The sequence below is a fragment of the Pleurodeles waltl genome, chromosome 2_1 (assembly GCF_031143425.1).
Source record: "Pleurodeles waltl isolate 20211129_DDA chromosome 2_1, aPleWal1.hap1.20221129, whole genome shotgun sequence".
NCBI lineage: Eukaryota > Metazoa > Chordata > Amphibia > Caudata > Salamandridae > Pleurodeles > Pleurodeles waltl.
Window position 1 is genome coordinate 274,863,293 of NC_090438.1, and position 15,089 is coordinate 274,878,381.

Sequence of the window (15,089 nt, forward strand, 5' to 3'; positions counted from 1 at the left end):
AAAAATTGGGTTTTCTGATTCAAGTCTGCCTGTTCCTCAAAGCTGGGAAGATGGTGATTTTAGCACCACAAACCCTTTGTAGATGCCATTTTCAGGGGAAAAAAACACAAGCCTTCTTCTGCAGCCCTTTTTCCCCATTTTTTTTTTTTTACAAAATCTTTTCTGTATTTTGGCAAATTTCTTGGTCTCCTTCAGGGGAACCCACAAAGTCTGAGTACCTCTAGAATCCGTGGGATGTTGGGGGGGAAAAAAAGGACACAAATTTGGTGGGGGTAGCTTATGTAGACAAAAAGTTATGAGGGCTAAAGCGCAAACTGCCACCAAATAGCCAAAAAAAGGCTCGGCACAGGAGGGGAAAAAGCCTGGCAGCAAAGGGGTTAACAGCTAGAGTATTAGATTCATGTTACAGTTGGAATCATCACATATATGGTGTTAAGAGAGCATTAAAGAACGTGGGTGGTTGTCCTCCATATAAAATGTTGTCTGGTGTGCCAATGTTTGTTCCAGATCTTGATAACTCTGGTGCAGTGGCAAACAATGTGCTCTTTAACATCAATTAACTTTTCACTGTCAACAGAAATTAAAAGACTTCTGCGATGAGCTCTTGAATTTGCTTTCTAAACAGTCTGCCACTGACAAATTAAAGGTGCAACCATCGGTCTCTGGCTTGATTTCTAAAGTGGGACATCTAATCAGGGAGAAGATTGCAGATTAAAAACAATATGGCCTGTCCCTGCAGTTCAAGATACATGAACTGTGATTTTGCTACTGCTTGCCGTTTGTAAAGAGAAACAAGTTTCCATTGATTTGATCAAGTTACATCACGCGGCCAGTTCTTCACAATAGGCCACAAGGGTATCTGGATTGTTGCTTGTCTCCTCTACTTACACTGCAAGAGATCCCTCTGTATACATTAAATAGTCCTGATCTTACTACTCCACAGCTGGGGTCTTCAGATGCTGAAATCTCAACCATACATATTGATGATGGAAACACTGGATATGTTTCAGAAGTTAACTTGGCATCTTCTACTGCTGATCCCTGCACTGATGATGTGTATTACTAACTATCTTTGGCGGTATCTACATGCGCTACTTCGCATGATGAGGTTCCTATTTTACTACTACTGCCTCTGGTTACTTTATTGATATTGATGATTTTTCTTCAGACTCTTCACATACTTCTGTAAATGGTATGTGTGCACTGTTACTATGGCTAAAACTGACATACCGGTTTCCTCCATGGATCTATTGCTGGACGTTCCTTTCACTATTTCTCTGTCCTTTGGATTGCATTTCTTACAGTTCTGTTTGTGCTGTTGAATGTATACTATCTTCCTAATCACACTGTTCCTGAACTGGTTGCTCAAGTACTTACTCTCCACTGCTCGTCCCATAAGGTCCTTAGAGACTTGTCCCTTGTGAACATTACTGCATTCGTTATCCATGATGGTAATGTGTGGGCTAAAGTTCCATATGATATTTTTGGTCTCAGAGACGTTCCAAATTCCATTTGTGTTTAAAATTGCTATGGATGACATAATTACACCCCACATTCATTTCTGATGAATGAGATGTTGTAACTGTTACTAATATGCTATCTGAGTTGAAAAATAATACAAAGTATTTGAAAATTAGGATTTGTATTTAAATTCTGCAAATTATGATTAAGGCCCTGATTATGATTTTCGCCTGCAGAAAAGCCCACCCGCCAAACTCCCGTGGTCGAGTTAGCGTCTATGCGTCAGTCTTCCCGCAACCCCTATTATGAGTTTCCCACTGGGCCAGCAGACGGCACCAGAGTTTTCACCTGCTGGCCCAGCGGGAAACATCCTATGACATGCCGGTTCGTAAACGAGCCAGCGGCAGTGTTGCGGTGCAACAGCACCCACCGCGCTTACAGTGAAAAGTGCGACTGGCTGCCCATGGGGGTCCCTGCACTACACATGCCAAGCGCATGGGCAGTGCAGGGCCCCCGACAAACTGCCTCCGCCAGCTTTTACATGGCGGTGCAACCACCATGTAAAAGCCGGCAGAGAGGGGACTTGTGATCCCAAAGGCAGCGCTGCTTGCAGTGCTGGCCTGGTGAATTAAAACCGTCGGCACACCCAGGCCGTCAGCAGGCAAAAAAGCGGCAGTACTGGAGGTCCGACCATGGAGTGTTCACCACAGTCCTAGTGAGGAGGCCAGACTGGCGCACTGGGGCGGTCCAACTGCCACCACAAGTCTGGTGGTAGTAGGACCGGCAGACTCCTAATGAGAGCCTGGATGTTTTGTTATCACTATTCCCATTACTTTTTACACAGAGTTAGTACTCCCTGTGCTGTTTTTAATTATACACAGTGGGAACACTGTTTAACACCACCTGTAGGCAGCTCAAATACACACCGGAAAACGTTTCCCTATTTTTCTAGTCATGTCCCTACAGACCTAATTTTTTATTTTTATAAGCTTACACCTTCCCCATGCTTATGTAAATAAAGAAGATTTATTTGGATTAATTTATTTCACACCTCTCCATACAGCTTTATGAGAATTGGAAAAACAATACTGAGCTAAAATCTGTTTGGGGAACTCTTAAGTGGCAGGCCCGGGGTACAGACCCTTTATTTAGAGCATGTCTAATGCCTTGTCAAATGATCTTTTAAAATGAAAAATTACAACAGACTGCATGTCTTGGATTTGGAGATATTATGACTTTGGATATCTAGAGCATTCACTCAATTGCACAGTTTAGAAACTGGCAACAGTTGTTAATTACATAGAGGATACAACTTAATTAGATAATGCAGAATGGTATATTCAATTCTTCACTTTCTGGTTCAGATGGGTGGTTATTATGACCAATTGATAGAAACGCTATAATGCTGTGTGTTTTGTTTTTTAACTCCTCTAAAGGGTTTAAGGCAAAGAGATCAGACTCCTTGGTTATATTCAGTCATCACACTCAGAAGCTGTCACTACATACAGTGTGGGTAAACTGTGCCACCAATGGTTAGAACTCATTGTCAGCAGCTGAAGACCACTTATTTCTCCTTTATGATAATATGGATTTGCAAGATCTTCTGCTAGTTCCCAGATCTCTTCGTTTTCAGTATATCTACCACTTATAATTAAGTATGGAAAATTTCTCAACAGGAAGTTGCAGAAGGTTTGCGATAAATGAATGAGGAAAATGTGGAAAAGACATTGGCAACTGTTCATAATGAGATGACCACATTGTCTACTCGTATTTATTCATTGAATAATATTGTTTCATCTGCATTTAGTATCGCATGTCCATGCTTCAACATGGCCAGAGTCAGTTGAGATCAACTTTGCAATTCAGTTGGAATTTGCACATTTTTAAACATTTAGAAAAGTTACCATTTTCGGCTGATGAAATGCCTTCTGCGGCTTGATTAATGAACAAGTTACCTTCATAACAATATATCTGGTACAGACATATTCTAGTTGCAGATTCCCTACCTTAGAATTTCCCCCAGGTGTCAGATTGGATCCGGAGATTCTTCTTCGAGCAGTACCCGTGTGTGCCATCAGGTGGCGTTGGTCGCCTCCGCGGGCCTTGTGGTCATCGTGATATTGCGGTTGTATATAGACACCACCCCGGCACACTGACATCAGGTTCTTTTCACGACTTTCCAAGCCAGTAGGGTCGAGCCATGAAGAACACGGATAATGGTGTGCCACAACTAGCACCCTTGAAGGAAAGTATCTGTCCCTAGAAATCAGTTTGCAGAGCGGGGAGGATGGGCGGGTCGGTAAGAAATCTGTAACTAGAATATGTCTGTACCAGATATATCATTACCAAGGTAAGTAACTTGTTCATCTCATAGAGACTTCTAGTTGCAGATTCCTTACTTTAAAATATATACCTGAGCAATACCATCCGCGGTGGTGGGCTGTAAACTAAGATCAGACCAAAAAGTCCTGCAGGACCGAACACCCAAAGTAGTCGTCTCTGCAGACCTGACTATCCAGGCAGTAATGTTTAGTGAGTGTGTGCAGGGATGCCCACGTCGCAGCCTGGCAGCTATCCAGGACTGGAACTCCACGTGCTAATGCTGTGGTAGCAGCAGTTGCTCTGGTGGAATGAGCGTGCAAACCCTCAGGGGGTTGCTTTTTTGCCAAAGCGTAGCACATCTTGATGGAGAGGACTACCCACTGTGAGATGGTCCTCTTCTGTACCGCCCGTCCTTTGTTCGCACCAACAAAACCCACAAAGAGTTGATGGTTCATCTGGAAATCTGTGGTACGATTTACGTAGAACGCCAACACTATTTTTGGATCCAGGCAGTGGAATATCTCCTCCTCATGAGAGGGATGTGGGGATGCGTAGAAGTAGGCAGGGTGATTGATTGGCCTACATGAAAAAAAAGTCATGCCGCCAACTGGTCCCGGATGTTTCAACTGGCTAGGAAGGCTTGAAGGCTTGAAGGCAGTGGAGGGAGCGGACTGGGTGGACCGCTGGCTCCCTGATCCACAAGCATGTGTGATCCAGCGTTTGCGCAGAGGCTCTGAAGCATGCACACGGTCCAGTGGCTGGGTGAAAATGAACGCGGCTGGGTGCCCCTTCTGTAGCCACGAGAGGGGCAAAAAGTGGATGGTGGGGGGTGAGGAGCGCTAACGCACTGAGTACGCTTTGTCTCTAAAAAGACAAGCGCCATCAAAGGGCATGTCCATTAGAGATTGCTGGACATCCCCTGAAAAGCCAGACGTCCTCAACCAGGTGTGGCACCTCAAGGCCACTGCTGATGCAACCGATCTAGTTAGTGCGTCAGTCGTATCCAGTCCATAACGATTCATGAACTTTGCTGCATCTCTCCAGTTAGTAACAGCTTGGGAGAGAACCGCCTAGGCCTCCTCCGGGACTCAAAGCAGCACGTACGTGACTATATCCCAGAGAGTATGGGAGTATCGGCCCAAAACGCATGCAGTGTTCACAGACCGCAGTGCTAGACTGGCGGAAGAAAAAAGTTTCTTCCCAAGGTTATCCAGTATTTTTGATTCCTTATCCGGGAAAGTGGAAGGGAATGCGCCAGGAGAAGCGAAAGCCTGGATCACAAAATTCCTGACCTGTTGGGTCAGGAATTTTGGGTCAGTCAGCGCAAGCCAATGGTGGTGGGCAACCATCCTATTCACAGGAACCCCTGTGCTGGGTTTGGACCAGGTACTCAGTAGAACGTCCACAAGGGCTTCATTAAAGGGAAGGAGGGGTTCTACACTGGAAGCCCCAGGCTGAAGCACCTTGGTCAGGAGGTTAGCCCTGACCTCCACGGAAGGAAGGTCAAGGTCCCAAAAAACCTCAGCAGCCCTTCTTACTACCATGGAGTATGACGCTCCCTCCTCCGTAGCCACAGTAAGGGGATAAAGCATGCCAGCATCAGGAAAGGTATCTAGTCGGCTAGTGTCGCTCAAATCCTGAACACAGTTCATTTGAGGGTCAAGATGGTATTCTAAAGGATCTAGCGACCCCTCTACAATATCACCATTTCCATACCCATTGTAAGAAGGGTCAGGATCCGCCTTGGGCCTAAGAGAGCCCATAGAAAATGGAGTCGGCGTTGAGCGACGCCAGTCTGGCCTGGGACATCAGGAATAAGTATAGGATCAACGTTGACAGTGGGCCCGACCGGCGTTGGTACGGATCCAAGAGTGTATCCAGAGGTGCTTCCCAGAGCTGAGGCAAAAGCTGCTGGCGTGGAACTTGAGGGGGCCCTCACTGACTCTCCTATGCCTATTGTGCACAGTACGGGTTGGTCTCCCCCAGAGGTGAGGCACATGGCACTTTTAACTGAGCAGAAGTGGCACCGGCGCCAGGAAAGTCGGAGAGGCGTGGAGCCGACCCAGACACAGGCTTCAAAGGTCAGAGGCCCAGAGCATCAACACTCTTCCCCCGTGTTGCATCTTCCGAGCGACAGGGTGAAGTCGAAGAACATTTGGCCTTCTTCAACTTCTTCTTGTGACCTGATCGTCCCAAGGACTTGGAATGAGACAAGGAGGAATGGTGATGACTCTGCAAGCAGTCTCGTGACCTTCTTCTCAAATGAGACCGGGAGCAAAGTGGAGTCGAGCGCCGGGCCGCCTTGAGCTATAGGAACCTCTCCCTCAAAGATATGCACTCAAGAATGAAGCGGCTTTTGTCAGCCTTCACAATTGTGAGGCTTCTTTAACGCACTCCTTAGTTTGTAGAGAGACTGCTCTTCATGGGGTTTGTAATGCTTCTGCTGCCAATTTAGAATGCTTTTTAAAGGTGCTCCCCTACCATTAATTGAAACAGAATTCTTGCTGCATTCTAATGGCAGCTATTTGAGTTTGAATGATCAAAGTTATTGCGGGATGAAACCGGGTGTCAAGTATGTGGTCACTGTTTCTAGAGTTATAACTTGCTGTATGCATATTTTATATCCTCCTACACATACTAATGGAGAAGTAGCTTTGCAGCCCAAGGTCCCTATACATATACACTTTGATAGGTTTAGCCGACTGAAAGCCTCATTGTTTCAAAACTGATGTAGTTCTTACATCTGTCCAGGAAACTTTTGATCTCCAAGTAGCCCATTACTCTTCAGAGGCAGACACTTTTACAGACTTGATTGCCACCAGATCTTTCGTGAGCTTGTGCATTGTATTTTTAATGCAGTTAATACAGCTCGTGCAGCATACTTTTTTTTAAGTGATTGGAGCTAGACTGGTTTCTATGTTCCAGAGTGTGCTTGGAGTAATTGTCATTTTTACATTTCTTGTTCTCAAGCATTTTTGTAGGCATTCGGATTGTGTTACTCCTAGTTGCTGTTTTGGTTCCATTTTCGTTGCTTCGACATGGATGTCCGACAACGAGGCCAACTGAATATGGAACTGCCACGCGTCCTTCTGTGTCGTGAATACATGATACAGTATTTTGGAGAGTCAGTGTTGCTAGAACTCACTGAGAACTGATCTCAGTCCTTCTAGCCTGTATGGTTCAGAGAGTGCAGCCTGTGTTTCACTGTCTAGAGTGCTCACTCAAATGTGCACTCGACTTCTGCCTTGCTACATAATTGTCGCAGTCTCCGGATATAAATTTGCTTGCGCATCCTTTGTGGTTGCATCGACTGTTTGATGATGCTACTTCCTCTGCTGATGAGATGCCTACTACTAGTCACCTTTATCGGTGCTGGATGCTAATTCAAATTCAGCTTTCCTGGCATCTAGGCACTCTTCTAATGGTACACTCCTGGCACTGTCGCCTTTGGCATCTGCTGAATGGGCTGGTGATGACTGGGTCCGTCACTTGGATCTTGCTCTTCACGCCTCCTTAGATATGTCTTCTGCAGGTGCAGGTTCCCTTCTACCCCATCCTGGTTCTTAGAACATGAATATTGAGGACACGTCCGAGATGTTATCCTCTATTTCGGATGCCTTTTAATCTCAAGGATAAGCGTTTAAGTTTGTCTTTCCTCTTTTCATGATATATGCATTTTTTAGTTAGTTATTTTTATAGGCTTTGAGTCTGCTTATGATACCAAAGTTGTTTTATTATGAAATGCAAGGCTTTATACACACTTAGTGGTGCTGCTAAGTTTTACAGAGAAGCCTCCATCCGACCAAGGGGAGGATGTTGAAGGGATTGCCTTTATTTATTGTATAAGCCATTGGGTTAGTTGTTAATGTTAACATCTCTCTCTGGTGGTAGTTTGAACATATTGGGGGTGATTCTTACCTCCGCCGCCCGCCAAAGTAATCCCGCCAGAACACCGCACCGCGGTCGTGAGACCGCTGCGGTGATTCTGAGATTTGCCCTGGGCTGGCGGGTGACCGCCAAAAGGCCGCCCGCCAGCCCAGGGCAAATCAACCTTCCCACGAGGACGCCGGCTCAGAATTGAGCCGGCGTAGTGGGAAGGTGCGACGGGTGCAGTTGCACCCGTCGCGTATTTCAGTGTCTGCAAAGCAGACACTGAAATACTTTGTGGGGCCCTCTTACGGGGGCCCCTGCAGTGCCCATGCCATTGGCATGGGCACTGCAGGGGCCCCCAGGGGCCCCGCGGCACCCCCTACCGCCATCCTGTTCATGGCGGGTTTCCCGCCATGAACAGGATGGCGGTAGGGGGTGTCTGAATCTCCATGGCGGCGGAGCGCGCTCCGCCGCCATGGAGGATTCACTAGGGCAGCAGTAAACCGGCGGGAGACCGCCGGTTTACCCTTTCTGACCGCGGCTGAACCGCCGCGGTCAGAATGCCCTTCGGAGCACCGCCAGCCTGTTGGCGGTGCTCCCGTGGTCGGTGACCCTGGCGGTCACCGACCGCCAGGGTCAGAATGACCCCCATTGTTTCCTAACGAGCAAATGCCACACATGCATTTATGCAGACATTGTTGTTCCATAGTCTGCATAGTTAGTTTCAGGGACAGATGTTAGAATGTGATGCATCTGCTTTGTTTTGTACTCGCAGGATACCACTCTTTCCCCAGACTAAGTAATGTTGTTTTCCTGCATCTCTTGGTGAATGTGATATGACCGATGTTTTATTATTTAAACAATGTCTGTGCTGAAGTCAGCTGAGAGGCACTTCATGGTGTAGTTTTCATGGAGAGCTGTGAATGAGAATGCAGCCTTGCAGACAGCGTTTGCTGGCTGTGCAGAGTGCATTTATAACATGTACTGAGGCTGGCTCCCATTGACATCACACCAAAGTATGGAGTTAGTTGTTTATGGCAACATCCTATATTATTTGACTCTTAGTGCTAGACAGAAGAAACTTTAGGTGCTAAACAATATGGTTGAATTATTTATGTTTTTCACCATTCTAATAATGTTTGGCACAGTAATGTGTCTCGTCTGTCTAATCAAAGTTTGTTATTACAAGCATTAGATGTTTACAATAAACCTTTTAAAAAGGTGTTCTCTTCTTCTTGAAATTTCTGGCCCGCACAAGTGAAACATGACGTACAAAAGGGTAGATCTGTTTCCACATATTCCTTCAGAAACAGAGTGGTCATGTTCAAGGTTGCCAACAGCATCGATAACTCTGGAAGGTTAGGAGTTTACATGTGGTACTGTTAGGTAGCCGAACCAACATTTCCGGATTATACAAGAATAATAAATCCATATATTATGAAGATTTGCTGATCCAATGCACAGTTCTCTGTTGCAGAAACCGTGCAACACCATCAGGGCACCTAGCAGTGTAAGGACCTAGTCACAGCACTGTACAATTTGTGTAAGGACCTAGTCACAGCACTGTACAATGACTAGCCAAATTTACAAGGGGCTTCACCCAATATATCCTACAGGTTTTTAACAAACAGTAAGAATAACAGGGAAATAAAGTGAAAAGGAAGAAAGATCAATCAGGTCATGACTGTCAGACCGGTGTAAGCTGTAACAATGTTAAAAAGTATAGAGACAATCAAGTAAGTCTTTGTGAAATGCAGGAGCTTAGGATCCATTCCGGCCATAGCCCTACAGTCAAGTAGGTTCTCATGGTCAAGGTACACTGTTATTTGGTGTCAGTAGCTCAGGCACCGAATCAGAGAGTTGATTCACTATCACTGGATGACTAAAGATGGGATGGAGAAAAGCTGGGTGACTAAAGGTGGGGGGAGGAGAAGGTGACCTTGAGTTCCAGGCCTGTAGCCACAGCGTTTGCAGTAGGGTCCACCTCCCACAGCATTCTCTGCTAAGTACCTTGCAGTCAGAGCTGCCCAGGTTAAAGTGACTTCTCATCTTTATACGTTGGTCTCTGACTTGCAAACACTCACCGGAAACCACAGTATTCGCAAAGAATTGTTTTTTTTGTTTGCTATGGCTTTCAATTTTCAATAGATGGTCAGTTTCTGTGGTCACTTCCTTTGAGTAGTCAGTAAACTGACATTTTCAAACTCAGTGGAGCCCAGGTGTCATGCTTGCTGGAGAATTAGATCCCGGTCAGTGTAATTCTGATGGCAGGTGATCACAGGCCTCCTACATCTGGCTACAGAAGGTGGTGGAACCGGGGCTCTAAGGGCTCAAGAAAAAGCGTGAGGTTCTTCAGGGTCACCTTCCTGGTGATAGGCCCATATTCCTAATGTTGTTATGCCAGAACCGATTTCTAGCATCTTCTACCTTGTACTGTGCTATTGAAATGCCCAGTGATACCTTCTATCTGGTTAAGCAGTGTTGACAGTTCAGGCTTGAATCCTGCAATATACACTTCCATATCCTGGACTCTGTCTCTCAGTTGTGTAGGCTCAACTGCAAGTAGTTGCCATTATTTGTCAGGTACATTTATTTTATTCTCCATCACTGTTCTAGTGTCCAGAATGACCTGCAGGATTTGGTCTAATCTGGTATCATGCAGGAAGCCTGCTGCAAGGGCAGCAATGTTGAAGTCTCAAATTGTATTTTAGAGCACACTGTTTTAAAGTCCAGCCCCACTACACAACAATTCAAACATCAAATGCATTTCCATACATACAGTACTATATTATATGATACTATACACAGTTTCACCAATTACAAATATAACAAAATTCATGCCTTCCTTAAGTGATGGCAAAAGTGGGATTTACAGTAACACATTAACCTTAGTTCCTACTTCCATCCTTGCCATCGTCCTCAGCCTTCGCTCTCACCTTTACCATGAATTCTTGAAGGAGAAGATGAGATGTGTAGTAGTGTATGACAGGTTTACAAGTACATTTTAAGAGAAATTGCTATTTTCTCATGTGCATGGTATTGTGGTATGCTGCAGGCCATGGGGGAACGAGGTAAGAGGCAGCTGCTAGGTTCACAGTTTGCAGTTAGGAGCTGAGCACCAATGCAGCTAGAAGATGCCCTGGTTCCCTTTAGCTTTAAACATGCAGTGAAACACATAAGACAAGTGCAGCTGCGGTTTCTGCAGTGAAGGCCTTATAGTGGCAAAGTTCTATTTTGGCTATTTTCAAATCCTCCTTACCCACAGGCAAAGTGGAAGTGTTGGAGGCAAATCTTATCCCTCCACACTTGACCAAAGCAAAAGGCTGATGCCCTTTTACGAACCCCTCATGCACTACTGCAATATAAAAGGGCCTTCCATAAAGCTACTACTCTCAACCAGTGATGAGGTGAAAGTAGTCAGTTGGGACAAATAGCTCTCCTTGCTGTTGGTCAAGCCAGGGGTGTTAGAGAATACTCAACCAACCTTGAGCAAGGTGGGAGTAGGCAAATACATCTCCCCACTTTGGCCAATGCAGCAGTAAGAAAATATTAATCTCCATGCGCCTGGACAAAGTGAGGAGAGAATGGTGCAAAATAGCATGACATACCAGCTATTTCACCTGCTACAAAGCAAATAAGAGAGCATAACTTGCATATCAGAAATACAACACAAATGTTATCAGCTGCATATATTACGTGTGTTTGAATGCATTCATGTAAACGTGGTATACTGAAAAGTTATATAATTGAAGTGAAGTTATAAGTAGAAGTGTAGAAAAGTGGCAGGTATGCTCTGTGATGACATTTACTGATTGAAGTAATACACAGGTATGCAATATCTTTCAAATGTATTGGTACTATGTAATCTTAGTTAAATGACATATTTTCATAGTTATTCATCATTTAGTATGCGTATGAGAAATGTGTGTATAATCATGTATACGAAGTGCATTGAATCCTATGTTAAGTTGGCTGGAGTTAAGGCCTTAAAAGTTTTTCTGTGTTTAACCTTCAATGTGGAGTTTTGCTCTTGCTGCATGTTTTTTTTTATCTGCAGGTGCATTTGTACAAGATTCCAGTTAATGAAGATCTTATTGTTAGTCTTAGATAAGGGGGGTATGGGAAGACAGGTTGCCAAGGGCGAGGACTGTTTATGAGGAGCCGTGAAGAAGAACTCCCCTCAGGATTCCTGGACACAGAAGGGATCCATTGTCGTCCAGATGCTTGGTCCAATTGATGAAAGGTTAATGAGAAGTTGCCATTGAGCTTGGTCAGTGGAAAGCTGCTAATGTCGTCAGCCAATAAATGTTCTGCAGAGATTAAAGTGGTGAGCCATCACCATTACGCAGAACATGAAAATAAAATTAGATGGCGGGCTCATTTTCTTTTACTTACATCAGTTCTCAGGGGCATCTCTCAGCCCCCTTGAGCATCTTAAACAGAGATCCACTCACTAGACCCTGGGGACTATTTTTTGAGTGGCTGAGCATCTCCCTTTGATTACCTAATGTTCACTCCTACCCCCAGCCTCTCTTGCCTCCATAGGGCCAGATTTGCGGTCGCGGGGGGGGGGGGTGGCGGGGCAGAAAGCCCACTAGATTCCAGAGATTATTTTTTTAACAGAATGGATAGGGGTGTCTCTCAGGCATTGGGCCTATCCTGCCCACCAGCACAAATTACCACAGCTGTCTTTCTGCACCCTCCCACTGGAGGCAGACAGGAGGTGTTTTCCTCCAATCTGCCCCCCATGGGGGGGGGGGGGGTCAGAAAGCCCACTAGCCCACTAGACCACCAGGGATTATATTTGGAGGGGGGGGGGGGGGTGTCCTCCCCAGCAATGGGCTAGTGTCACCCATTCCCTGGTCCGAGTGTGTTTCTGCCCACCTACCAACACATCGGGCCTAGCCACATATAACCACTAAGTCTAACACCCCCCACCCCCAGGGACTAAAGCATCCCCATCTTTTTGGCAAGAAGGGAAATTTAGATTTTGGATGCTTTTCATTTTTTTTTTATACATACGGCATGTGGTTAGCAGAGTTCAGCTAAGTCCCAATACTGTCCTACTTCTATGCTGAATGGTTGGACTTTTTGAGTTCAGGTGAGCTGCTACCTAGGAAACCTACCAAACCCAGGTATTTCTGAAAACTAGATATCTGGGGGAGTAGATTGTGGTATGCCTTGCGTGGATCCTACACAAATTGCTCTTACCCACAAACCTTCCCCTGCAGTGGGGTTGGATCAACATAAGGTCATTAAATATTGCTTAAAGTTTACAAAACCCTATAGATTCACTGAAAAAAACAAAGGTTACATGGATGATATAGTTAGGAAATAGAATTTTAAAAAATGATCACAAAAAAACAAAGGTTAGAGGGATGTTATAGCTAGGTTACTACTGTAACTTGTGCCCTAACTTGCGCCTTTTCCATGCACTGCAACTTACCCACATATTATATCAGTAATGACACTCTGTATGACATCATTCATAATATAACTGCAACATCTGCAATAAAACTAGTGATGAGAAATCTGTGCATGGTGGGGTGAGAATTACAGTTACCTTAGGGCACGGGTTATAGGTTCTTGAAATAAGTATAACTATAACTGTTGAATTTCTATAGTTGTGTGCATGCAAAATCTGAACCTAACTGCAATGCACCTCTAACCTTTGTTTTCTTTCAGTGAATATATATATATATACATATATATATATATATATATATATATATATATATATATACACACACACACACACATATATATATATATACACGTTTATTTTTACACACACAAATTGCAAAACTGTTAATCCAATTCAGTAAGCAATTAAAACCCATAACCCAAAGGTTGGTTTTATGACCAAAGCCAAAGCTACCATGTGTATTGTAACCCTCTTAAAGGATCTTAACCTGCTGTAACTATATTTATCTAACAAAATATGGAGTGGTGCGCACATTTGTTAGCTTAATAATGTCAAAAGATTACCATGTACTCTGAATTAAAAGTTCAACACAAAAACAATCCAATTATTTTTGATAATTTGAGCCACAAGAGAGACATTTAAGCTTTTACAGCTGCAAAAGTATAAAAACAGGCACAGTATATAAACTACAACTCAGTGATTTATTTAACATCTGTTTTTTTCATATTTATAGTATATGGTAAAATAGTAAATACATTTACATACGCAAAGTGGATAATTATCGTACAAAGATGTAGTAAAAATATATATTAGCCATAATTTTGTTTAAAAAATATCCACTTCAATTTTAATAAGGTTAAGTAGCTGCTCAGGACATGATGTGCTTCTCTCTCTCTTGCGAACACAAGCAAAGAATGTACATCGCTGCCTGGTAATTGAATGTTTTAGTATCCGGCATTGTGCATTTAAAAATAATGAGAATTTTAACCAAACATTATCTCTTTATGTCTAGTACAAACATACATTATTCAACAATTTGCTGCAATACATCCATCTGTACCATATAAACAAGTTTAGGAATCAAACTATTTTGTTGACCAGTTTAAAAAAAACTGCAACACTGCAGATACAGCAGGAAAGATCAGCATGTTCAGTCCACCTTCACAACACTGTAAATTTTCCGGACAAACCAATAGCACGCAAAAAATCCAATGGTTCCTGAAACAGGAGAAATTTGATTAAGGTTTTTCCTTAAAATAGGAAGTTTAACAACCCAAAAAGCAAATGATACCTTCAAATATAATCAAACTTATGAAGAAAAAAAAAATTAATATCTTAAAGAACATATCTGGGAACTAATGTCCGTGAACAACTGTCTGATGCAACTGCAAATCTCATATCAGCACAGACACAATAGCTGAAACACTAGTGTTATATGTTCCTACTCCTTTATTTGGGGAGTAGGGTTTCCTAAAGAGTGTTTTTATGGTCAGAATCTACTAGTTACTTACCTTCGGTAACAAAATATCTGGTAGAGACATTCTAGTTGCAGATTCCTTACCTTAGAATTTTCTCCCAGGTGTCAGACTGGATCCGGAGAGTTTTTCTTCGAGCAATACCCTTGCGTGTCGGTAGGTGGCGTCGGTCGACTCCGCAGGCGTCATGGTCGCCGTGATGACGTTGGGAGTAGTACATAGACGCCGCCCTCGGGCAGTGACGTCAGTTTCTTTTCTCGACTTTCTACGCCGGAGCGCAGAGCCGCTAAGAACACTGATATTGATGAGCCAGAGCTAAGGACCTGAAAGGGGGAAATCCCTGTCCCTAAAAATCAGTTAGCAAGCGGGGAGGATGGGTGGGCGGTAAGGAGTCTGCAACTAGAATATGTACCTACCAGATATTTTGTTACCGAAGGTAAGTAACTTCTACATCTGATAGAGACTTCTAGTTGCAGATTCCTTACCTTAGAATAGATCCCCAAGCAATGCCATCCTCGGTGGTGGGCTGCGAACTA

At 44.0% G+C, this 15,089-nt stretch overlaps 1 protein-coding gene across 1 annotated transcript in view; it reads right to left on the minus strand.

Annotated features, from left to right (window-relative positions):
- Positions 1 to 13,760: 13,760 nt before the first annotated feature.
- Positions 13,761 to 15,089, minus strand: part of LOC138263236 (transmembrane 9 superfamily member 2-like) — a 696,131-nt gene continuing 694,802 nt past the window's right edge. Inside the window, exon 17 of the mRNA XM_069212440.1 lies at positions 13,761 to 14,296. Coding sequence (XP_069068541.1) covers positions 14,229 to 14,296 — 68 coding nt within the window. The 3' untranslated portion in view covers positions 13,761 to 14,228. The remainder of the gene's footprint in view (positions 14,297 to 15,089) is intronic.